This window comes from Mustela putorius, unplaced genomic scaffold (assembly GCF_011764305.1).
Source record: "Mustela putorius furo isolate JIRA1106 unplaced genomic scaffold, ASM1176430v1.1 tig00000145_pilon_pilon_pilon, whole genome shotgun sequence".
Taxonomy (NCBI): Eukaryota; Metazoa; Chordata; class Mammalia; order Carnivora; family Mustelidae; genus Mustela; species Mustela putorius.
In genome coordinates, this window is record NW_025421294.1 from 29196213 (window position 1) to 29222084 (window position 25872).

The following is a 25872-nucleotide window of genomic DNA, read 5'->3' on the forward strand; positions in this document are numbered from 1 at the left end:
TTATGTTTTACATTTAGATCTAGGATCCATTTTGAATTAATTTTCTTGATGAGATGGTGTAAGATAGATGTCCGTTATTCCAGCACTATTTGTGGAAGAGACTGTCTTTGCTCCATTGTATAGCTTTTGCTTCTTTGTCAAAATCAGTTGAGCATATCAATGGGATTCTGATTCTGGGATCTGTGTTTTCTTTTATTGATACCTTTGTTTATTCATTAACCAATACCATAGTGTCCTGTTCCCTGAACCTGTATGATACATTTTTAAATTCAGCTAGTGTCTTCTTCTTCTTCGCCTTTGTCGTCTTCGTCATCATTGTCGTCGTCTTCTTCTTCTTCTTCCTAAGATTGATTTATTTGAGAGAGAGTGAGCAGGAGAGGAAAGAAGAGCACAAGTGGAGGGAGGGACAGAGATAGAGGGAAAAGCAAACTCCCCGTTGAGTAGAGAACCAATATGGGGCGCCATCCCAGAACCGTGACATGACGACCTGAGGCAAAGGCAGACACCTGAGCTACCCACATGCCCTAGTGTCAGTCTTCTGACTTAGTTCTTCTTCTGTGTTGTGTTAGCTATTCTGAGTCTTCTGCCTATTCATGTAAACTTTAGAATTGGTTTTTTTTTTTAAAGATTTTATTTATTTATTTGGCAGAGAGAGAGAGAAAGAGACAGAGATCACAAGTAGACAGAGAGGCAGTCAGAGAGAGAGAGGGGAAATCAGGCCCCTTGCTGAGCAGAGAGCCAGATGTGGGGCTCGATCCCAGGACCCTGAGATTATGACCTGAGCCAAAGGCAGAAGCCTAACCCACTGAGCCACCCAGGCACCCCTAGAATTGGTTTTTCAATGTCTGCATATAACTTGGGGTGCCTGGGTGGCCCAATCAGATAAGTGTCTGCCTTTTGCTCAGGTCATGATCCCAGCGTCCTGGGATCGAGGCCTGCATCAAGCTTCCGGCTTGGTGGGCAGCCTGCTATGCCGTCTTCCTCTGCCTGCCACTCTGCCTACTTGTGTTCTCTCTTAATCTCTCTTCAAGAAATAAATAAACTTTAACAATTTTTAAAGAAAAAAACTTTCAGAGATTTTGAACGGAATTGCATTGAATCTATAATTCAGTTTGGGGAAAAATGACATCTTGGCAACAATGAGTCTTCCTATTCATGAATATGGAATCTTTCTTCATTTGTTTAGCTCTTAAATATCGTTGATCAGAGTTTTGTAATTTTCACCGTACTGATCTTGTACATTATTCTGATGGATTTTTACCATATAATTTCTGATTTATCTGGATGCTAATGGGTATGAGATTGTTTGTTTTTATAATTTTAAATTCTGCTTGTTCGATAGTATATAGGAAAGTAATTGACTTTTATGAAACTTGTACCCCACAACCTTGCTATAGTAACTTATACCAGAAGTATTTTTGCGCCCCCCCCCATTTTGTACTTAATCATTTCATCTGTGAACAGGATAGTTTTATCTTTTCCTTACCAATCTTAGACCTTTTGTTTCCTTTTCCAACTGTATTAGTTAGGTCCTCCAGTATGATTTTGGAAAGCAGTGGTTGAGAAGGAGACATCCTTGCTTAGTTGCTCATCCTAGTAGATACTAGCTATTGGTTTTTTGTAAATACTCATAATCAAGTTAAGGATGTTACCCTATACTCCTGGTATACTGAATTTGTAATAATGAATGAGTTTTGGTTTTTGTCAGATGTGTTTTCTGCATCTGTTGGTATGATTGTGTGATTTTTTTTTTTAGCCTTTGATATGATGGATTACATTAATTTTTGAATGTTGAACTCTCCGTTTTTGTTCAACTAGTCCCAAATATTTTTCTTTTTGATCCTATTTTGGATAGCATTGCTTGCTTAATTTTATGTTTATTTTTTTCATTGTTAGTATATAGAAACACAGTTGGTTTTTACATAGTGATGTTATGTCCTGTGAACATGGTACACTCTTAAGTTTTCTAGGAAAGTTTAAAGGTCCTTACAGTTTGCCACATACAAGATGGGTCATCTCTGGTAAAGACATTTTATTTCTTGGTACCCATTCTCTGTGCCTTTAATTTTTTTTTCTTGTGTTATTGCATTGGCTGTAATCTCTAGTACATTTTTGGTTGGAAGTGATGACAGTGGACAGTCTTGCCATGTATTGTTGCATATTATATGCATATTGTAATCCTTAGATGAACTAGTAAGAGTTTAATAGCATTTAAAGGGCATTTAAAAATCATCACAGAAATTAAAATGGTAGACTAAAACTACTCATGAGAGATAATGGTAGTAATGTAGGAGTACAGGAAGAAAAAAGATGGGGCATTTACAAAGTAGGTAGGAAAATCAAACCATGTCAGTAATTTCATTACATATTATGGTCTAGGCACTCTAGTCAAAAGGCATGTTATCAGATTCTGTGATAATCCCAGATAGAATTATATGTTATCTTTAGGCAGTACTTGAGGTTCAAAGCACAAATACATTTAAAGTAAAGGGATGGAAATGGATATAGTAGGCATATTGTATTCATAAGACAACTGGAGTGGTCATATCAACATCAGTCAAAATCGACTATAAAGGGCACCTGGGTGGCTCAGTGGGTTAAAGCCTCTGCCTTTGGCTCAGGTCATGATCCCAGGGTTCTGGGATCGAGCCCCACATCAAGCTCTTTGCTCGGCAGGGAGCCTGCTTCCCTCTCTCTCTCTCTGCCTCTCTCTCTGCCTACATGTTATCTCTGTCAAATAAATAAATAAAATCTTTTAAAAAAAATCGACTATAAAACCCAAAATGTTACTGGAGACTAAGGGCAAATTTTCATAGTTGTAAAAGGATGACTATATTAGGAACATAAAACAGTTTTTAGCTATGATAGCGCCCTAAAATACTAGAATTAAAAACTGACAAATGAAGAGATCAGTAGAAATTGAACTCTTACAGCTGGAGATTTCAAAACTATCAACCATGGAAACCACTAGATTGAAAAATTAGTGAAGATAAATAGTTTGAGAAGTACTATTACCACTTTGATACTTTTTTTTTTCCAGGCATATAGATCATTCTCCAGGATAGAGCATACTCTAGACTATAAAATGTCTCAGTAAATTTAAGAAGGTTGAAATTACTCAGGTTTTATCCTCAGAGTATGGGAATTAAATTGTAAATGAATTCCAGGGGAAAATGTGAGAATTTAAGCAAAACATTTGTAAATGACCCATAGGTCAGGGAAGAGTTGATAGCAGAAATTAGAAAATATTTGAGGGGTGCCTGGGTGGCTCAGTGGGTTAAATCCTCTGCCTTTGGCTTAGTTCATGATCCCAGGGTCCTGGGATTGAGCCCCACAGCAGGCTCTATGTTCAGCAGGGAGCCTCCTTTCTCCTCTCTCTCTCTGTCTGCTTCTCTACCTACTTGTGACCTCTGTCTGTCAAATAAATAAATAAAATTTTTAAAAAACTTTTTTGAAATGAATGAAAATGATTATATAACACATATGGAGATTCCTGTAAAGGGGGAATTTAGAGGGAAATTTACAACTAAATTTATAGTAACTTCATTCGAAAAGAAGAATGGTCTCAATTCAGTCATTTTAAGTTTTCATCTTAATAAGAATAGCAAAGTAAATTTGAAACAGAGATAAACTTTGAGTGGAAATCAATGAAAGAAAAACCAGAAAACAACAGAAAATAATCAGTGAGATGAAAAGTTTGTTCTTTGAAAAGGTCAACAAAACTGATAAACTTTGGAATAGACTGATCATTTAAAAAAGAGAAAATACATAATACCTAAATAAGGTATGAAAAGAAGAGATATTAATATCCTACAGAAGTTAAAAGTATTTAAAAATTTTATAAGCCACTTTATACCAAAAAGGTATAAATACATACATTACCATATAGAGACTGATAAAGAAACTTTGAATATGTTTATAAAAAAGTAAAATTGATTAATTACGTTTACTCCCACAAAGAAAAGCCTAGGCCCAGATGGCTTTACTGCTAAATGTTTTCAGTTATTTAGGGAAGCATTGCTATTTATCCTGTGCAAACTCTTTTGGAAACTGGGGAAAGAGGGAGCACTTAAAACCCATTTTATGAGTCCATTATTAACCTAACACTAACACAGACAAAAACAACACAAGAAAAGCAAACTACACTTTGTTATCTTTCATGAATATACATGCAGCAGTCATTAACAAGATAACAGCAAACCAAATCCAGTTATATATTAATAAAGTATTAGAAACTAGTAAGTTGGGGTTATCTCGAGAATGCAAGAAGGTTTATTAGCATTCATAAATCAACTAATATAGTATACTGTATTAGTATAATAATGTATAATATGTATAATATATATTATTATATATAATATATAATAATTAGTATAATAATAATGGACAAAAACCATATACTTTTAGTAAAGTAAGAAAAAATTTTGAAAAAATCTAAAGCCTGTTCATGATAAAGCTTTGAGTATACTAGACACAGAGAAAGCAATTTGCTAATTCTGATCTAGGGCATGTAACTAAGTGGCCTAGAGAGTTCCTGTTGTTTGTAAAATAGGATACTGTAGGTATCATCTTAATTTCTTTATTTTCTCTCTTAGGAATCACAGTCCTTTCCTTACTGTTGTCCAGTGTCTTGAAACTGTTGTTTTATATATTTTGTCTGATTTTCTTGTTTTTTTAGGTAGAATAAATATGGTCCTGTTACTCCATCCTCAATGAAAGAAACTTCCACAAATTTACTCCTCTTTTTTTATGCATTAGATACCATTAGCGTTTGGGGAAAAAATAGTTATACTGCTTAAGAAATAACAAAAGTGATTTTTTTTTTAAATGTTCGGAAGTAATTTTATTACATTTAGACATTGAGATTTTGTTACAAGACTGACATGCTGCCTACTACACTAAGGAGGCACCTTAGGATTTTTGTTATGAACTAATATTTGTGTATAACATTATACTTTGTGAAGAATTGACATTTCTAGAATATTGAACCTTTTCATAAAAGTACATGATAGGTCTCTTATTTCATTCAGTCACTCTTTTCAGTCTATCTATAAAATTTTATAGTGTTTTATAAATGACCTATATTTCTTATGTTTACTTTTAGGTATTTTATGTTTTGCTTGATTAGTGGAATTTCTTTTTAATTTGGTTAGTTTATAATAATATTTTAGAAGTTTTATAATTGGCCATGGTAATTAATTTTCGTTAATATAATATTTTAGATTGCTTTTACAATTTAAGTGTGGTCTCCATATTGGGTATGTTAACATTTTGTCTCTTAAATAATTAGCAAGTATTTTATCCTATCCTCCCATCCTTTTAAAACATTGTTTCTCTTTTAAATGAAAATGTTACGTTTTCTTATAGGAATGCTTCCTTTTTTGATTGCTGAGAAGTCTTTCTCCCATTGGAAGAATATAGAAGTATATTTTCTTCTAGAACTAAGCCAGTTGTAGTTTTTTTGGAAGAGCTAGCTAGGGATTCCCCAGCAGTATTTCTGAAAAATAAATCACATGTGTATCTTAATACATTTGCTTATATATTTAAATGTGGATTTATTGTTTAAGTTTTTTATCTTTGGTTGATTACTGCTCCCAAAATATTATAATAATTTATTTTCAGAAAATATTCCATAGTCGTGGCTTCATTTTTTATTAGGTGTTTTTAAGTTAATTCAACATACCGAATTGAAGATTTGAGACTAGGCAAATAACCTATACTATAAAAGTTTTAGAGATGAGTTAAAGGCAATTATTTTAAAAGATTTTTTCACAAAAAACTATGTTGAGATTAGTTATATAAGGGAAAATATGAGGAAAGATTTTGGTTTAAGAAAATCTTGCATAGGTGATAGGATTGTAATTTCTTGGTTAATGCTTAGGGTTTTGGGGGGGTTCTTTTTTATTTTTCCTATATTGATATATTTTATCTATATCTTTGCTAAAGAAATTGTTCTTTTGTTTTTATAGTTTTGGTAAGCAGTTTGGAGGAAAAAGAGGATGTGATTGTCTTGTATTAGAGCCTTCAGAAATGATTGTGGTAAGAACTTTAAAGAATGCTGTGAATTTTTTTGATATGCTTCAGTTTCAACTTTAAATGTAGTAGGATTTTAAACACTCAAGGGGGTGCCATTACTGTGACTTTAAAAATACTGAATAATATCAGACTTATACACCTAATTTGTTGTTTCTATCTACTTAAAATTTCTTCTGATCTTTGAGACAATTTAGAAAGTGATACAATTCTGTATACCATATTCCAAATTTTGGTGATTTCTTTTACTACTTCTACCAGTAATTTTAAATGAAGGCCTTATTAGAGGAACTCTGACTTTTCAAGTGTTTTTTTCTTTTCCTCTGCAATTTAGTTAATAATCTTTGATCATCCACATTCTGCTAAACTTGAGGGTAAGAGAGAAAGAGACATATAGTTATATCCAAGTAAGAAATGGTTTAGATGTTAATATTTTTCTTTAAAAGTATAATTAAGTAATAATTCTTGTTACTGAGAAATCTAGAGAGGCGATATAACATTAGAAAACCTCAGTTTATTCTTTTTTTTAGCATTAAAAAAAATCAAAAACACTTTGTTTTACTTTCTTCTAAGATGACCTTACTAAAAAAATAGCTTATATTGAATGGACTTGTCGTTCTGCTAGCATCTCATGTAGATGATCATGTCATCTGATTTGATTTTAAGTTATTAAGAAAAGAGATTACATTCTTAATGATGCATTTTAATGTCAGGGCTCAAAACTTCGCATCTTCACATAGTTTGTTTGCTCTTCTCCAAATTGGGTCATCGACATTATCATGCACTTCAGTGTCCTAAATTTCATATTAAAAAAAATAATTTTTAGCTCCTACAAGGTAGAAATTGTCTTACTCATTTTGCTCTTCCATTGTATTGCACAGTGCTGCCTGCATATGAAATAATCAGTGAATGTTAGTTAAACTGAAGTTTGTTCAAGTAGTTGACTGTGTATTATGTTTATTTTCTTTAAGTGTTGGTATACATAGTATATCTAAATAAGGCCTCAGAACCTCTGTCTCAGGCCTCAGGCCTCTGTCTTTTAAGTAAATATATTGAGGGACATGGCGAGAAAACTGCCACAGGCAGTACTAGTTTTCTCATTTATTTGTCCATTGATGTATTTTGTATTTTTTCTGCTTTATCAGGAAAGAATTAGTGCTTTTTACTGCAGTGTTCTCATATACATTGTTTTTTTTTTGTTGTTGTTGTTTAATTTTATTGTGCTAAAATACACAACAGAAAATTTACTTACTATCTTAACCATTTTTAAGTGTTCAGTGTTGTTATTATTTAAGTTGAAATTAATCACTAAAAATGCTTTATAAGTTATAGGAGAAAATTATTCAAAATTGCTTTAAGATCTTTATTTTTGAGAGTTCTTGAAGGATTTTATTGTCAAAATGCCATGTGATTTTTTTTCACCATTATTACTTTTTTTTTTTTTAAGTAGGCCCCATGTCAAATGTGGGTCTTGAACTCATAACCCTGAGATCAGTGGTCGCATGCTGTACTAACTAAGCCAGCCAAACACCCTGATACTATATCTTTTGACAAGTAAAAATGTATTGATATTTTGTATGAGTGTAAATCTTTGGTACCTCAGTATTTTGTAGCTGAAATTATTTAGAATTCATGAAAGAACTTAATGTCAGTGCATGAAGTTCTTTCAGATGGTTTTAATATGTATGTATGTGTATAAATTTTAATAACTCCACTAGTGATTGGGAATGCCTGTTATTGAGCATCTTTATGATCACCCGATACATTAGTCATCTTAATCTGACATGTTAGAAGGAAATTTCCTATTTTTAATTTACTTGTGCATATTTTCATATGGCTTACAGGGGATTTGTTTTTCTTAATATTCATATGTCCTGATCATTTTTCCAGTTGGATTATGAATTTTTTTACTTGGCAAAGATTATTATAGAGAAAGCGCACAGTGTGGTAGGGGCAGATCTTGAAGGAAAGAGAGAGAACCCTAAGTAGACTACCTGCTGAGTGCTGAGCCCAACACAGGTCTCTATCCCAGTATCCTGGGACATGACATGAGGTGAAATCAAAAGTCAGACTCTCAACTGACTAATTCACCAAGTACATGGGATTATTTTTTTTTCCCTTAAAAGGTTTTTATTAATAAATGAACCCTTTTGCTTATAGGATGCCATAAATAAATCATTTTCTCTCATCAGCTAAAATAAATTTTGCAATAGGTTTTTTGGTTTTTATCTATAGCATTGTTTTCCTCTTAAAAGTTCTGGTTAGTGTTTATGCTTATTAGAAAGACTTTCCTCATGACAATATTACTGACCTTTCAACCTGTATTGCTTTATGGAATTTTTAAAAAAGATTTTATTTATTTATTTGACACAGAGAGAGAGATCACAAGTAGGCAGAGAGGCAGGTAGAGAGAGAGGGGGAAGTAAGCTCCCTGCTGAGCAGCGAGTCCAATGCGGGGCTCAGTCCCAGGACCCTGAGATTATAACCTGAGCCGAAGGCAGAGGCTTAACCCACTGAGCCACCCAGGTGCCCACTTTATAGATTTTTTTTTAAAAAGATTTTATTTGTTTGACAGAAAGATCGCAAGTAGACAGAGAGGCAGGCAGAGAGAGGGAGAAGCAGGCTCCCTGCTGAGCAGAGAGCCTGATGGTGGGTTTGATCCCAGGACTCTTCAGATCATGACCTGAGTCGAGGGCAGAGGCTTAACACACTGAGCCACCCAGGCGCCCCAGTGTATAGAATTATTTTAAGAATTTTAGAGAGTGCATGCAAGTAAGCACTATTGGGAGGAGGGACCGAGGGAGAGTGAGAATGTCATGAAGACTCCCTGTTGAACGTGGAGCCAGACACAGGTCTTGATCTCAGGACCCTGAAATCATTACCTGAGCTGAAATCATGAGTGAGACAGTTAAATGACTGAGCCCCCATATAAACTGCTTTATAGAATTTGTTAGTTCCTTACTTTAGCTTTTAGATCTCACTTCTCTGAGTAGCGGAAGACAGTGGTTACCACTTAACTACCTGTCTCCCAACATTTCCTCCAAAAGCAGTACAGAGCTATAAGAAGAGTAAAAGAAATCTATACAGAAACCATGTTCAAGGCATAAGTTGAAGGCAGAGAAAGCCAAATTTTGAGCATAATTCTAAGTAAGGGGAGAAAACCCACCAATTCTCAGTATATTATCTCTCACATTCTGTCTTTTTCCAGTCCTCAGCAAGGCTTTGTAGTAAGCAAAAGCCAACCAAGCAGATTTGCAGAAAACATACAAGATGGAAGCTACCAAGTGTACCTAAGATTAACCGGCACAGCCATTCTACCTTAAGTTCAAAATTGTGGGTGTGTATGTGGAATAGAGCAGAGCATAACCTATAGGAAAGTCTTTTAAAATGGAGTGACTTACAAAAGTCATCATCTAAATGGGTGTGTATCTTCAGGGTTAAGACAAAAAAGGTAAAAAGAAAAACTCCCTTTGGTATTTAGGTGTTAAAGAAGAAAAGAAGCACACTGGGAAGTTTTAGGTTCCTGCAAGACAAGGTGAACACAAAATCACCGTCTTATAAGGCCCACACCTCCCTCTCCCTGCCACTCAGCGAGATGAAAAGAAAAAGTATCCTAAAATACCTGGCCCTCAGAGTATTTGCTAATTTCCTATTAAACTAGGAATCTTGTAAAATATCCCAATACTACAAAAAGATGAAAAGGGAAGATTAATAAAAGTATATATAGTTGTTACCAAAAAAGAAGAGATTTGTTATGTACCATCTGAGGAAAATTTTCAGATGAAAACTGACCATACTTGGATACAAACATATCAGTGAAGAATTTAAGGACATTTTTAAAAAATGTAAAATCAAAAATTCAAAAACCAAGAAATGAAAACTGAAAGAAAAGTGGAGTAAAAAGTATAAACTTGGTAAAGAAATCGAAGGCATAGAAAAAAATATTGATAATGTATATATAAAATGAGTAAATTACAGAATGCCCCAGGAAGAATACACTCAAATGCAAGTTTAATAAGGTGCATTGAAATCAAAACTATAATGAGTTTGCACCTTACACCTGTCAAAAAGGCTAAAATAAAAAGACAAGAAATAAGGGAGAGTGATTGAGGATGTCAAAAGACAAGAAATAAGGTTGTGGAGGATGTGGAGAAAAAGGAATCCTCATACACTGTTGGTGGGAATGTAAATTACAACCATTGTAAAGAACAGCATGGAGGTTCCTTCAGAAATTAAAAAAAAATAAATGCCATATGATCCATAACTCCACAATTGGGTGTATACCCAAAGAAAACAAAAACACTAATATGAAAAGATACATGTTCTCCTATGTTTATTGCAGCACTATTTACAATAACCAAGACTAGCAGCAATCAAGTGTTCATCAATAGACAAATGGATAAAGAAGATACGGTATATATGCAATGGAATATTAATCAGCCATAAAAAAAGGATGAGATGCCATTTGTGGTAACATGGATGCACCTTGAGGGTATTATGCTACGGAATAAGACTGGAAAAGAAAAATACCATATTGATTTCACTTGTGTGGAATCTGCAAAAAACATTCAGTAAAAAGCAGAATCAGACCTATAAATACAAGGAACAAAGTGATGGTTACCAGTGGGGTAGGGAGTGGAGGTCAGGCAGAAATGGGTAAAGGGAAGTGGGAGATAAAGACTTCTGGTTACAGAATGAATAAATGACAGAAATGAAAGGTACGGCATAAGGAATATAGTCAGTGATGCTACAATAATGTATGTTAACAGATGATAGCTGCATTTGAGCATAGCATAATATTTAAACTTGTCTAATGACTATGTTGTATACCTGAAATTAATACACCTTTGTGTGTCAACTACACTTTTAAAGAATTGAAGAAAGGTAAGGAAGAAGCAAGTAAAGGAAAATGAATGAAGTAGAAAGTGTCAGAGAGGGCGCCTGGGTGGCTCAGTGGGTTAAGCTGCTGCCTTCGGCTCAGGTCATGATCTCAGGGTCCTGGGATCGAGTCCCGCATCGGGCTCTCTGCTTAGTGGGGAGCCTGCTTCCTCCTCTCTCTCTCTCTGCCTGCCTCTCTGCCTACTTGTAATCTCTCTCTGCCAAATAAATAAATAAATCTTTAAAAAAAAAAAAAGTGTCAGAGATACTCTACTTGAAAGTTACTGAGAGCAGATTTTTAAGTTTCTCACCACAGAAATGAAATGGTAAATAAGTGATATAATGGAGGTGTTAGCTAAGGCAGTGGTGATTATCATTTTGTGAAATGTAAATGTATCAAACTAGCACATGGTATACCTTGAATTTACACAATCTTATAAGTGAATTATATCTCAAAGCTGGCATAAAACAAATGGCAGAGCAAATAGTGGAAATTGAAGATAGACAGTGAAAGGATAATATTCATATCTTTAAGAGTCTCAGGAGAGAAAAATACATGGAAAGCAATTATGTTTAAAGCAATATTTAATGAAAGTTGTTTAGAAATTGAAGAAGATTCAAATCTATACCCACTTAAAGGATATACTGGGTACTGGGGAAATGAGCTCAGAAGGATAATTTCTAAGACATTTCCTAATAAAACTATTTGATTTCAAAGATAAAAAATCTTTAATGTCTGCAGGCAAAAACACAACTTTGAAAGGCAAATGAATTGCACTGATTCACACATTTAAAAATCCACTGGTGTGGGGGTTGCCTGGATGGCTCAGTTAAGCGGGTGACTTGTGATTTCACCTCAGGTGATGATCTGATGGGGCTTGAGACTAAGCTTGAGATTTTCTCCCTTTCCCCTCCCCCCATGATGTGCTCTTTCTTTCTTTCTTTAAGTAAATCATTCTTTTTTAAAAAGAAAATATTAAAAACCAGAACAAGGCTCAAGTAGAGCAGCCTTTCAAAAAGAAAATATGAGCTAAGGATTTAATGTCAGCCACATTGTCTTTATCAAGGTTATGGAGAAATGGTTTTCATCATTAAAAAACTTAGGGAGGGGCACCTGGGTGGCTCAGTGGGTTAAAGCCTCTGCCTTTAGCTCAGGTCAAGATCCTGGGGTCCTGGGATCGAGCCCTGCATCAGGCTCTCTGCTTGGCAGGGAGCCTGCTTCCCTTCCTCCCTCTCTCCCTCTCTCTCTCTCTGCCTGCCTCCTTGTGATTTCTGTCTGTAAAATAAATAAATAAAATCTTAAAAAAAAAAAACAAAAACAAAACTTAGGGAATTATGCACCCATGAGCTGTTTTTAAGGAATCTGCCAGAGGATATTTTGTTTAACTGAGAAATAGCCAGGAAAACCTCACCAAAAGAAACAGTGATGAATCTTTCAAATACACAAATGTATTAATAAGACTAAAAGGTAGAGATGTGACGGACAGACTATATTATATTTTGAGACAGAATAGCCGTAATAAAACTGAAGAAAAGGAGAAGGGAGAGTGAAATAGGAAAAAGAATAAGTGTATTGATGTTTGTTGCATGGAGAATAGATGAGAGTGTTAACAATAAAAACTCCAACTAGGTAATTACAAGGTTTGGGATTTGATTACTGTATAATCTAATTGTTTACTTATTTCATGGATGTTGGCAGAAGACATAAGACTTATGGGTCACAAACAAAGAACTTTTTTTACTTGTGGTATAGCAAGCAGCATTATCATTAGCATATTTCTGTAGATTGCCCTTGCTTCATAGGTCCCATGGAGGCAGTGCTGGGTGGTCCACAGTGATGCCACACACATAGTAGGTTTGCATTGCTACTAAGAACCCCTGAGTTTGGGGAATCCACTGCTTTTATAGTGAGCAAGCCTGTTCTTTTTTCAGCAGGAAACATTACCACATCCTTCAGGATTGCTTACTATAAGCACAGCTCTTGAGAAATGGCCCAGTTAATGAGTGGTTAGGACTATGCATTCTTGGCAAATGCAACAAAATGTGTAGAAGCACAGCAGGCCCTAGGAAGACTATGTTTCACCAAAGATAGTAAAAGAAGGTGTAAGAAAGCAGGTGGACCATAACAAATACTGGGAAGGGCATAGACAATGAAAGCCTTCATATGTGGCTGGTAGAAAAATAAAGACATGCAACTTCTCTGGAAAACAATTTGACTGCTCATGAAATAGTTAAAAGTGGATTACCATATGATCCATCAGTTCCATTCCCACATTTATACCCAAGAGAATTGAAAACGTGTGGCCACATAAAATCTTGTGCACTATGTTCATAATATTCGTAATAGCTGGAAAGTGGAAGCAAACCAGATGTCCTTTAACCTGATAAAGAGATAAACAAGATGTTTTATGTTCATATGATGCCATATTATGCTGCAATAAAAAGGGATCAAGTAGGGACGCCTGGGTGGCTCAGTTGGTTGGACGACTGCCTTCGGCTCAGGTCATGATCCCGGAGTCCCGGGATCGAGTCCCGCATCGGGCTCCCAGCTCCATGGGGAGTCTGCTTCACTCTCTGACCTTCTCCTCGCTCATGCTCTCTCTCACTGTCTCTCTCTCAAATAAATAAAATAAAAATCTTTAAAAAAAAAAAGGGATCAAGTATTGATACATGCTCTAATATAGATAGATGAATCTTGAAAAGATTGTTCTAAGAAACCTGACTCAAAAGATCACATATTATATGATCACATTTACATAAAATATCCAGAATGGGGAAATTTGTAGAGACAGAAAATAGATGATAGTGGGCATAGGGTTTCTTTTTGGAATGATAAAAATGTTCTAGAACTAGATAATGTTTGCACAACTTTGTGAATATATTAAAGACTAATGAATTGTATACTTAATTGACTAATGTATACTTAAAAGAGGATTTTATGGTATGGGAATTATATCTCGGAAAAAAATGTGTGAGAAAAGCATACAGAGACAAATCTAACAAAAACAATTTTTTATTGAAGCAAAGAATATACATTTCATGCAGACATGCAGTAAATACATAAAATGATAAAATGTTAAAAACCTGCAATATTAGTGATAGCAGTAATAACAACAACAAATGTGAGTGGCTTCATCGACCCATTATAAAGAATAGATTTTTCAGTTTGGCTCACAAAAGAAGACCCAGCTATATACTGTTTATTTTTTTAATGTATTTTTTAAGACTTAATGTATTCATTTATGTTAGAGTGTGCATGAGGGTGGGGACAGGGTCATAGGGAGAGAGAGAATCTCCAGCAGACTCCATGCTGAGCACAGAGCCCCAAGTGGGGCTCAACCTTGCAATCCTGAGATAATGATGAGCCGAAAGCAAGAGTTGGACCTTTAACCAATTGAACCACCCAGGCGCCCCTTTCTGCTGCTTTGAAGAGACAGTCCTGTGATTGCTGGATCAAATGCTTCAGGAAGGCTAAAAATAAAGCAGTAGACAGTGGTATACTAGACCAATGAAAATGAAAGTGGGACAGGTATGGTCATCTTAATACCAAAAGTAGAATTTAAACCAAAAACTCATGAACTGTGACATAGAAGGACGATTTTTTTAGTGCTAAAACCTATAATTTACAGTGGAGGAGAACACATGAATATCTTCGCAGCTTATCATACAGAAACCTTCTATTTAAAACAGACACTCCAGGGGCGCCTGGGTGGCTCAGTGGGTTAAAGCCTCTGCTTTCAGCTCATGTCATGATCACAGGGTCCTGGGATTAAGCCCTGCATTGGGCTCTCTGCTCAGCAGGGAGCCTGCTTCCCTTCCTCTCTCTCTGCCTGCCCCTCTGCCTACTTGTGATCTCTATTAAATAAATAAATAAAATCTTGGGGCACCTGGGTGGCTCAGTGGGTTAAGCCTCTGCCTTCGGTTCAGGTCATGATCTCAGGGTCCTGGGATCAAGCCCCTCATGGGGCTCTCTGCTCGTCAGGGAGCCTGTTTCCTCCTCTCTCTCTGCCTGCTGCTCTGCCTATTTGTGATCTCTTTCTCTCTCAAGTAAGTAAGTAAAATCTTTGAATAAATAACTAAATAAAATCTTTACAACGGACACTCCAGAGGATTCAGTGAGACTTAGAAATCTACTACTAGAGAATTTAATTCTTTGTTCTTCGTATAGAACAGGCAAAGTCAAGGAAAAAATGGGATAGAAGACCTGGACAACATAAACAGTAAGGTAATCTTAGGGAGATAAGTTGAATTCTACAACATGATGATAAACTGTATTAGGTGCCCATGCTGCATTAACAAAAAATGTTCCTATATTTTTAAAAAATTCATTAATTTTTGTAAGTTAGATATAGTAATACTTTCTGATTACATGCAATGAAATTCTAAATTATAACAACAGAAAACTAATTGGTTCTTTTGCCTGAAAAATTTTAAACTTACCAAACATCTTTTTGTCAAAGGATAAATACATACTGAAATCACAGAATTGTGCAAAATAACAACAGTGAAAATACGCTATATAGCAGAATCCATGGAATATATAAAAAAAAGTGTTCAGAAACCAGAGGGAAAACGGGCAGAAGGCGGTACAGATACCAGAGTTAACAAGTGCATATTTTGGAACATCTGATTAGTATTTCAAGGATTTAGTGGAGAATTTTAAAGGATTGGAATCTATAAAATGAAATAATGATTTCCAAATTCTACAACTAGAAACATCCTCAAATTTGACTGAAGAGCAAGTTAGGGAACTGAATGATAAGCCAGAAGAATGCAAACTGATGGAGAAAATATTCTAAAAATACGTTATGTAGTATATGACACAGATAATAGAAAAGATCTTAGGTAAGTGTAATAGGAATCCTGTAAGGAGAAGAAAGAAGTATTAGAAGAGATAATGGTTTAGAATTTTCCAAAACATTAAAAAGAAATCAACTCACAAATTTGAGAACTCTCTAATCTCAAAGCAGGATAAATACAAAGAAACTTAAGTATAAGCACATTATAGTAAAACTATGGAAAACGAAAAACAAAGTTATAAAACCAGAGGGAAAAACACATTACTTTTAAACCACCACAACTTATAAAACACCCACTGACAGCAAAAACTGAAGCTTTGTTTGTTAAGTAAACAGTTTCCACACAAAACTGAAGAAAATTTTCAGCAATAGACAAGCACTCAGTTTACCAAGTGGGAGTTTTTAAGGCAAAAGGGAATTGCAGATGGAAAGACAGTTATGTGGAAAGAAATAAAGACATTGTAAAGCATTTAGATATATGTATATTGACTATAGAAACCAGTAAGAGTAATAAAAGTGTCTTTTGTGCTTTAAAACATATGTAGAGGTAAACACATGACAAGTAAAAGGAGGGATGGAGTGAAAAATTCGTAAGATCTTTGCATTTTCTACAAAGTGGTAAATATACTAATGGTGGCTTCTAATAAGCATGTATGTCCTCTAAGAATACAGCTTGGAATTAATAAGAAGGGAAATGGAATAATGAAATGAAGGCACAGAAGAGAAGAAACATACTAGGAGGAGGAAAGAACATAAGATGATATTTCCTTTCTAGTGTATCAGAAATTACATTAAATATAAACCAGTAAAGCGAATACCAGATTAAATTTTTTTTAAACACAATTACATGCCACTGAAAAAACAGCAGTGTAAATATAAGGTTTGAGAAGAAACTTGACTTCTTGGTCTTTTGGCTAAGATCAAGTCTGGAAGAACGGAAAGAACAGAAGTTGTGTCTTCTAAGTGAAAATCAAAGGAGACTGGTTTGTCTCCAATTTTAAAAGTGTAATTTAGGACAAAAAAAAGTGTAATTTAAGGCGTGAACTATTATTTAATGTAAAAATAGTATTTCATCATGATAAATATGTATCACATTTAAACAGTCCTGGAATTTTATGTGCCTTATTATATAACTAAAAGATAGTCATTAGTAACATGGGAACTCAACAAATCCACAGTGACAGAGAAATTTAAACATCCCTCTAAAAGTGAGAAAGCAAGCATAAGGAATCAGTAAGGATTTTGAGGATTTGAACCTGTGCCTAATAGTAGAACTCTGTACCCATCAACAACAAATACGTGTACTTGGAAGCACACGTGGGATGTACTTCAGATTTGTGGGTGGCTCATTTGATTGTGCTGCAGACTCCTCATTTTGGCTCAGATCGTGATCTCAGGGTCCTGGAATCAAGCACCGTGCCCTGAGCACTATGCTCAGTGCGGATTCTGCTTAAAGTCCTTTCCCTCTGCTCAACCCTCTGCTTGAGCATGCATATACTCTCTAAAATAAATAAATAGATTTAAAAATAATAAAAATAGATGTTATATCTGGAACATAAGTCTTAATTTATGTTAATTCTTTCTTAAGAATTTAATTTTTGGTTTTGTTTTGGCTATAATGCAGTTAACTTAGAAACCAATTACAAAAACAAAATATAACTTGAAACTCAGAGTATACTTTAAATCACTTGCCAAAGAATCACTATAAAAATGAGAAAATATTTTGAACAGAATGAAGAGGATATACCAAAATGTATGAAATTTGTCATGAGCCTTAGGTGAGTAGTTTAAGCATTAATGTTTTAGGAGAAAGGCTGACATTTGGTGAAGGTAAGTATCCACATTAAGAAATTAGAGAGCAGCAAACTATTTTTTCTAATTTAATTTTTTTTTCCTAAGATTTATTTGTCAGAGAAAGAGCACAAACAGGTGAAGCTATAGGCAGAGGGAGAAGCAGGCTCCCCGCTGAGCAAGGAGCCCAATGTGGGACTCGATCCCAGGACCCTGGGATCATGACCTGAGCTGAAGTCAGCCTCTTTTTTTTTTTTTTTAATTTTTTTAATATTTTATTTATGTCTTTGACAGACAGAGATCACATGTAGGCAGAGAGGCAGGCAGAGAGGGAGGAGGAAGCAGGCTCCCTGCTGAGCAGAGAGCCTGATGCGGGGCTCGATCCCAGGACCCTGAGATCATGACCTGAGCCGGAGGCAGAGGCTTTAACCCACTGAGCCACCCAGGCGCCCCTGAAGTCAGCCTCTTAACTGACTGAGCCACCCAGGTATCCCAGAGAACAGCAGACTATATCTACAGAAATTAGAAACCAAGAAACAATGAAGATTAAAAAGTTGGTGGCATGTAAAGCATACTTAAAGAGGATGAAGAAAGGTAAAAGTTGATAATCACAATAGAGTAATAAATTTTATACTTCTTTGTCAAAGTAGTCAAGAACAAAACGTGACATAGCTTAATATCAGGAGTAAGAAAAGCATGGACTACTATGGAGCTTATGAAAATTCTGAAAACAGTAAAGGGTATTACTAAAAACTTAACCGAAATAAGCACGTGCATGTGTCACACACAGAAAATCTTCAGAATCCCTCTTCTAGAAAGAAAGTACATATGTAATAGACCTTTTCATTTAGAAATTTCCACTCACATGGTTTCATTGGTGAGTTTTTTTTCCAACATTTAAATAAGAATCAAAAAGTCTTAGCAGGAAAGAGATTACATTCCCTTTTTATGCATCCAGTTTATTTTTATTGATGTATAAGTGATGTAATCTTTGAGAGCCTAGTTTAATTGTGATGGCAAAACCTGATGAGTTACATTATAGAAAGGCAATGTTACAGATTAATTTTGTTTTTTTTAATTCGTTGGAGAGAGAGCCAGCAAGAGCAGGAGTGGAGTGGGAGTGGTGTCAGAGTGAGAGGGAGATGGAGACTCTCCACTAACCAGGAAGCCCAACTTGTGGCTTGAGCCCAGGACCCTGGTATCCTGATCTGAGCCCAAGGCAGAGGCTTCACTGGCTGAGTCACCTGGTGCTCCCAGGTTAGGATTTTTTTTTTTTCATTTTATTTATTTATTTGACAGAGAGTGAGAGAGAGCACAAGCAGGCAGAGCAGCAGGCAGAGGGAGAGGGAGAAGCAGGCACCCTGCCAAGCAAGGAGCCCGACATGGGGTTTGATCCTAGGACCCTGGGATCATGACCTGAGCCGAAGGCAATTGCCTAACCAACTGAACCACCCAGGCACCCCAGGTTAGGATTTTTTAAATTAAAAATCATAAAATGCTAGGAAATCAAATTCCAGTGAAGTGATATACCAAGAGGATAAAATATCGTGATTGTTGAATTTATTCCCAGAGTTGCAGGGTTGATTTAATTCAGGCAGTACATTGTTTTACTGCAGTTTGCTTTATTGTGCTTCATGGATACTGTTGTGGCAATCTTTGGTGAGGGGTCTGTTGGTGCCATTTTTTTTTTAAACCCTGTTTGCTCACCTGTATCATTTGTCACTGCTTGGTAATTTTTGCAGTATTTCAGATTTTCATTATTTAATTGTTACAGTGATTTCTGATCAGTGATTACAACTCGATAAAAGCTCAGATGATGGTTAGCATTTTTTAGCAATAAAGTATTTTTTTAATGTATGTTCTTTGCTTTTTTGTACATACTGCTATTGTCCACTTGATAGACAACAGTTTTGTAAACATAAGCTATGCATTGGAAAACCAGGAGTTCTATTTGATTCACTTCAGTGCAATATTTGCCTTATTAGAATGGCCTGGAACCAAACCTGTAGTATCTCTGAGGTATGCCTATATTTGAAAATCACTATGATTCACTATAGTAATAGAATTAGAGTCAGATGATTGTCTGTATAGACACAGAAAAAGCAATTTGATAGTACCCAAAACCCATTCATGATTGTTGAAGTTTTTTTTTTTTAAATTTTATTGCTCTTCTTTATTTTTTTTTTAAAGATTTTATTTATTTGCCAGAGATAGAGAGAGAGAGAGTACACACAAGCAGGCAGAGAGGCAGGCAGAGGCAGCGATGAGAGAAGCAGGCTCCCCGCCCAGCAAGGAGCCCGATGTGGGACTCGATCCCAGGACCTTGGAATCATGACCTGAGCCGAAGGCAGCGGCTTAACCAACTGAGCCACCCAGGCGTCCCTGTGGTTGTTGAAGTTTTAAGCAAACTAGGAAACGAAGGAAACTTTCATAATCTTGTAAAAGGCATCTGCATTAGCCCTATAGTAAACATTAAAAACATTACCTAGGCCTTAGGAAATGTGTAAGGGAAGCTCAGCATTTCCAAAGCCACAGGCTAAGAGGTCCTATAAAGTGCATTTAGGAAAGGTAACAAGGATAGATCCAAAAGATAACATAGAGGTGCCTGGGTAACTCAGTCCGTTGAGCTTCCTTGGCTTAGGTAGAGATCTCAGGGTGGCAGGATCAAGCCCAGCTTCAGCCTATGAGCTGAGTCGGCTTGAGATTCTCTTTCTCCCTCTTTTTCTGCCCCTCCCCCTGCTCTCATGCTCTCTAAATAACTGAATAAAAAAAAAGCTTTAGAAACATGTATAATACAGATGAATGATTTGCTTGTAGGAAATAAAAAAAATACACATAATCTTTTAGAATTAAGTCATTTTAGCAACGTCTCTGAATATTTATGTACAGAATATCAGTTGTATTTCTAGTTAGGACGAACAAGTAATTTAAAAATTAAATTCAGTGAACATACTACTTGTAAACATCAAAAAGTCCATATATGTTAGAATAAATCTAACAAAAGTTGTAGGAAACATCAACACAGAAAACCGTAAATAAATTTTGAGATCTTTAGCTCTAAATTGAGAGAGGGGTGCCTGGGTGGCTCAGTGGGTTAAGCATCTGGCTTCAGCTCAGGTCATGATCTCAGGGTCCTGGGGTCAAGCCCTTCGTAGGGCTCCCTGAGTCTTCTTCTCCCTCTGTCTGCTGCTCCCCTTGTTTGCACACACTCTGTCTCTCTCTAACAAATAAAATCTTTAAAAAATAAATACATAAAACCATTACTAGTTCTTTGCGCCCTTAAGACTTACTTCATTAGAAATGCAAATTGCTAATACTGTGTATACTATGTATACTGTGTAGGTAAAGGAAAAAGCATTTGGTATTACTCTAGATCCATTCATGTTTTTTGAAACTTTTAGCAAACTAAGAAAAAAAATTTTATAACCTTATTAAAGGCATCTGCATTAACGGTACAATAAACATTGAAAACTCCTGGCTTTTGGGAATGTGTAAGGAAAGCTCAGCATTACCTAAATACCATCTTCTAGAAATAATATATCTCGGTAGAATTATAACAACTACCACTAGTAGTCTTATTTTTCGTACTAATGGTGACATTAAAGTTTTTGTTAATTTTTTGTTTGTGTATATGATTAGACAAACATACTACATGTGTGTGATGGTGTGTAATTATAATATAATATGTACATAAATCATTAGGAAGCAAAGCCATGTAATACCAGAATGTTGGTGGTAACGTTATTGTTAAAGCTATTATGTATGTAGACATACCATATATGTGTATTTTTACTTGTACTTTACAAATGTCTTACTGTTTTATGCAATCATTATATGCTCATATTTTATCATGTATTTACTGTTGGTTTACTTTTAATTTCTTCCATCTGAGACCTTTTTTGTAGAAGCATTTGTGTTGTATCTGAGGTACACCATTTAAAATATTCTTTAATATTTATTGGTAAACAGCTCAGCTGGGTGTATTTTTTTCTTTTTTATTATGACTGAGACTATATTTTGTATCATTCTTTAGGATTGTTTTGCCACGAGTGCAATTTGGGGAGGAGGATCCTTTTTTTTTTCTTAGCACATACATATTTTATAGTCAATATAGTCCACTGTTTCCTGGGATTTATTATTTTTTGATACTAATAAATCTGTTATTTAAGTCTTGTTATTAAGTCTGTTAATAATAATAATAATTGTTATATATAACATAATAAATAATAAATGTTATATAAGTCTGTTATTAATCTAATCACCTTTCGTTTACATCACCAGTCTACATTTTCCTTGTGGCTGCATTAGAAGTCTTCTTTTTATCTTCACTATGTGAATTTATAGTTGTATTTTTGGATTTGTTGGACTGCTTCAAGTTTTTGTTTAATCAAAAAGTTTCATTTTTCCTTTGGATGTTACCTTATTCTTCTGTCATCTCATTCTTGAACTTTATATGTTAAATCTTTTCAGCCTGTCTATATCTTTTATGCTTGCTTGTTTTTCATCTCCTCTTGGCTTTGTGCTGAGTACTGTATAATTTTTTGACTTTATTTTCTCTATTTATTAATTCTCTTTTTGGTTATATCTCCATATGGCATTTAATTCCTTTTCTTTATTCTTTTTCTTTTTCTTTTCCTTTCCTTTTCTTCTTCTTCTTCTTCTTCTTTTTTAATTCTTTTTTTCTTTCTCCTCTCTGTTGGTTTGGGTACTTTCTTTTGACCTGTGTTTTAAGTTCATTGATTCTTATTCACTTGCATCAAGTCTACTGATGAGTTTTTCAAAGGTATTTTTTGTCTTTGGTACTACGATTTTTGTTCTATGATTCTCATTTTACTCCCTCATATTTTCCTTATGTCTGGTGAAATTTTTCCTCTGTTTATGTTGTCCGCCTTTTCCACCTTTCTGCTGCCTTTTCTGTATGTAGTTTTAAATTCTCTGATACTTGAAACATCTGGATCACATCTGATATTGGTGGATTGCTCTGTTGGTTGTTTTTTGTTTTTTGGCAGTGGATTGTTTTTGTTTGTTTGTTTTTACTGTTTGTTTTTTACCCTTTCTATTTTTATGTGAGTCATTATTTTGGATTTAATGATACCTACTGTGTGTAGGGCAGTAGAGAATGAGTATAGTGTTTAGGCCTGGAGCTGAACACACCTCTTCTGCTAGAGTTGAGCTAGGTTTGCATTGTTTTGTTACTGTGGTTACCTTTAGTGCTCCAGTTCTTTCAAATTTCTGTTTTCCTTTGTCCTCAGGGTTGGGATTGGTTTGTTGAGAGGTTTTTCTGAGTCTTCTTGTTCCATCCCCATTGTAGGCCTTCTTTGTGCTCTTGTGTTTCATACAGGATTTCTCTATACTTTCTTGTCCTTTTTTTAAATGTAGACTGCATTTGCTTATTACAGATTGTTTGCTAGCCTGGTATTGGGGAGGAAGGGCACTTGGGTTTGTTGTGGGTTTTTGGGGCCTGGTCCATCCTTACCTATTTAGTGCTATTTATAATCTCTGGCTTGTTTTCAAGTTTCTTTTTGTTTGAAAGTTTTTTATTATTATTATTATAACTATATTTTCTAATACTTAAAATACATTGGAATATTTGCAAGTGTGAGTCTCTTGTCCCTTTTCTGGCCATTATTACTCATTATGTCTATCATTTATTCACGTTTCATTTTTGTTGTAGTTGGGGGCCTTTTTCCTTCTTTTTTTTGGAGGGGGAAGGTATGTTTATCTGGGAAGCCATATATCTTGAACAGTAGGTGTGGGAGTTCTTTGAGGTTTGGGTTAAAAAGTCTTGCAAAGAGGTTTCAGATTTGTTCTTGTCAGTTACATATGTACATTATAAATCCTGAGTGTCTTTAAATTTACTTACGTGCTTAAGATATTACAAATTCAAACTAATGACCTGCATGAGGGATAGTTTATGTTTTAAATTCTTAGGAAAAATGTTTTTGGTCTGTTTGGTTGGTTCCTTTTTACCCCTTTTCCTCCCAGTGTCAAGCAAGTTTTCTTCTGTCTTCTTCTACAGGATAGGCTTATACTTCTGTATCCTCACAGTGTGGATTCAGCTAGTTAAGTTGAGCTTACAAGCAAGCCTCCTTGGATTGCCATGTTTGATGGATTCTCTATTGTCTTTCTCACTCCCTACAACCATCAAAATGGAGGGGCTAATCTCTAGGGTTGGGAAATTTTCTGTTTTCTGGTAGATCAGGAGCTTCATTGGTAGCCTATCTCTTGGTATTTTTATTTTCACTTCAGTCTTGGTCTTTGAATTTGTTACTTTAGTGACATGAGGTATGCATGTGCAGTTCTGTTTGGTTTTTAATTTCATATTTCAGTTGTACTTGGCAGGTTTGTTAAGGGTACTTAATCCTTCATACATTGTTTAATCTTTATTTTCATTTGGTACTGTCCTTAAAATTTTGAGACTTAGAAACTCCTTTTCCTTGACTTAATTTACTATTATATTTTGGAAAGCCTTTATTAGCTCTGCTTTTGAGCAATAAATTGTAGATACTAGAAAATTTAAGGATTATATGATACTGAAATTTTATCTCATGTGGATAATATAATTCATCCATTGGGATAGGGCAGTATGAAGGAAATTAATTTTAGTAGTCACACTTGGATTTTGAGTCCTTACCCACTTGTATGTATTACTTAAGTTTTATGTTACTCTGTATGATTATTGAAACAGAGTAGTTATGTGATAGGAGCATTGTGAGCCTTAAGTGATAACTTACACTGTCTGGTACAGGCTCTGGTGTAGTGATGGAGTAAATACTGTGATTCTCTCACCATTTTTTAAAAAGCAGACTAAATCTCAAGGAGGTAGCATGTATTGCTACCTATTCACAATTTTATATTTGTTGAGGTGGAAGTTGTTCCCATGTCTCTTCTGGATTTTACCTTTCAGAAGAGTCGTAGTAACTTACTCTGCATACCCTTATATTTCTGGAGTCCTTTACATGTATTTCCAAGGACCTATCATGTATGGGGAGAAAGAGAGAATCTAATGTATTGTCTGCCCATTTTTGCAAACTTTTTGAGTGTTAAATGAATAAAGATTAATATATAATGCAGTTTCTGTCTTAAGGAATTTGTTAGATTGTTAATGATATGGGCTTATATACTAATTGCAGTTCATGAGAAGGGGTAGAAACTTCCTGGGGCAGAGGAGGGAGGGGTCATGAAGTATGGGAAGGATGCCACCATGTTGGCAAAGGAGGATTGGGCTTTGTGGCAGTAGCAACAGCAGCATATACAAAGGCCTGAAGGCAGTGGAGAGCATGGCTTATTTATAAGAAGTCTAGATTGTGTACACAAAGTAGTTGTGGTCTGAGGACAGGAATGTCTTTTGCAGTTATAGAAGAGATGCTAATTGAGACATGTCTTAAATGAACAGTGGTTCAGCAAGTGAAGATAGATGTGTAGGATAATACAAAGTTACTTAGTAAAATGTAATTCACTTTATTATAGGAACCCACTAATAGTCCTATTCATTTGGCCACTACTTATTCTTGAACTCTTGTACCACTCATACCTGAAACAGACAGACATCAACTCTGAGAAATCTTCGGGAAATTTTGTGAACTTTTATGTGACAGGTTTTTTTGTGTGTGTTGAGGTAGGGGGGAGGATAAGGGAATAGTTTTTCCAGGCTTACCTTTATAACATACAGTAATAGATTTGGAGGATGGGTCATATGTGGCTTTGAACATCACAAATAATTGTTTAAAATTCGGTCAATAACTGTTAGTGGTCTGTTGTAGCGTTTTAAACAGGAAATGTGATAAAGTGTTGATTTTTACGTAGGCGATTTATTTGATGATATAGGATGGAGTTGGAGAGGAATGTGTCTGAAGCAATAGCATCACCTCTTTGTATAGTTCAGGACTGAAGTGATTAAGATTTGAGTAAGGAATGATGGGAATGAAAGAAAGGGCAATATGAGAGGACTTTATTAAAAAAAAGGATTGACAAGTTCTGAGAAGTGGTTGAAGATTTGAAAAACAAGCAGCAGAATTAGGGATGGGATATTCATGAAATTTCATACTTGGGTAACTGGGAATTTTTGATATTAGCCAAGGGTAGGACATTTGAAGGAAGACTTGGAGAAAAATAATGTTTATGTGATGGGATGTTAATTATATGTTATACTGTAGAACATCAATATACCTTTTTATAAATAATTTTTAAAAGTATGGCTTCATCTGTGATTGGACAGGCAATGTAATCTTGTATCAGTACCATAAATGTTGGAGACAGACCTACAGTCCAAATCAACTTTAATAATAAGGATCACTATGTGAGAGAGGAAAGTAATCTCTTAGGATTTTGCTTTGCTCATCCGTAAGCTACATATTGCTTACAGGACTGC

The 25872-nt window shown here is 35.2% G+C and overlaps 1 protein-coding gene across 7 annotated transcripts in view; it reads left to right on the top strand.

Annotated features, from left to right (window-relative positions):
• RAPGEF6 (Rap guanine nucleotide exchange factor 6) overlaps positions 1 to 25872 on the top strand; it is a 194972-nt gene that overhangs the window by 45331 nt on the left and 123769 nt on the right. For 6 of the 7 annotated variants that reach the window (XR_006605373.1, XM_004737410.3, XM_004737414.3 and 3 more), the window contains one exon: positions 5970 to 6039. The exons of the other annotated variant lie outside the window; for it this stretch is intronic. Coding sequence is in view for 5 of the 6 variants with exons in the window: in XM_004737410.3 (XP_004737467.1) it covers positions 5970 to 6039 (70 nt within the window). In the remaining variant the exon portion in view is untranslated. The remainder of the gene's footprint in view (positions 1 to 5969; positions 6040 to 25872) is intronic. 7 annotated transcript variants of the gene reach the window in all.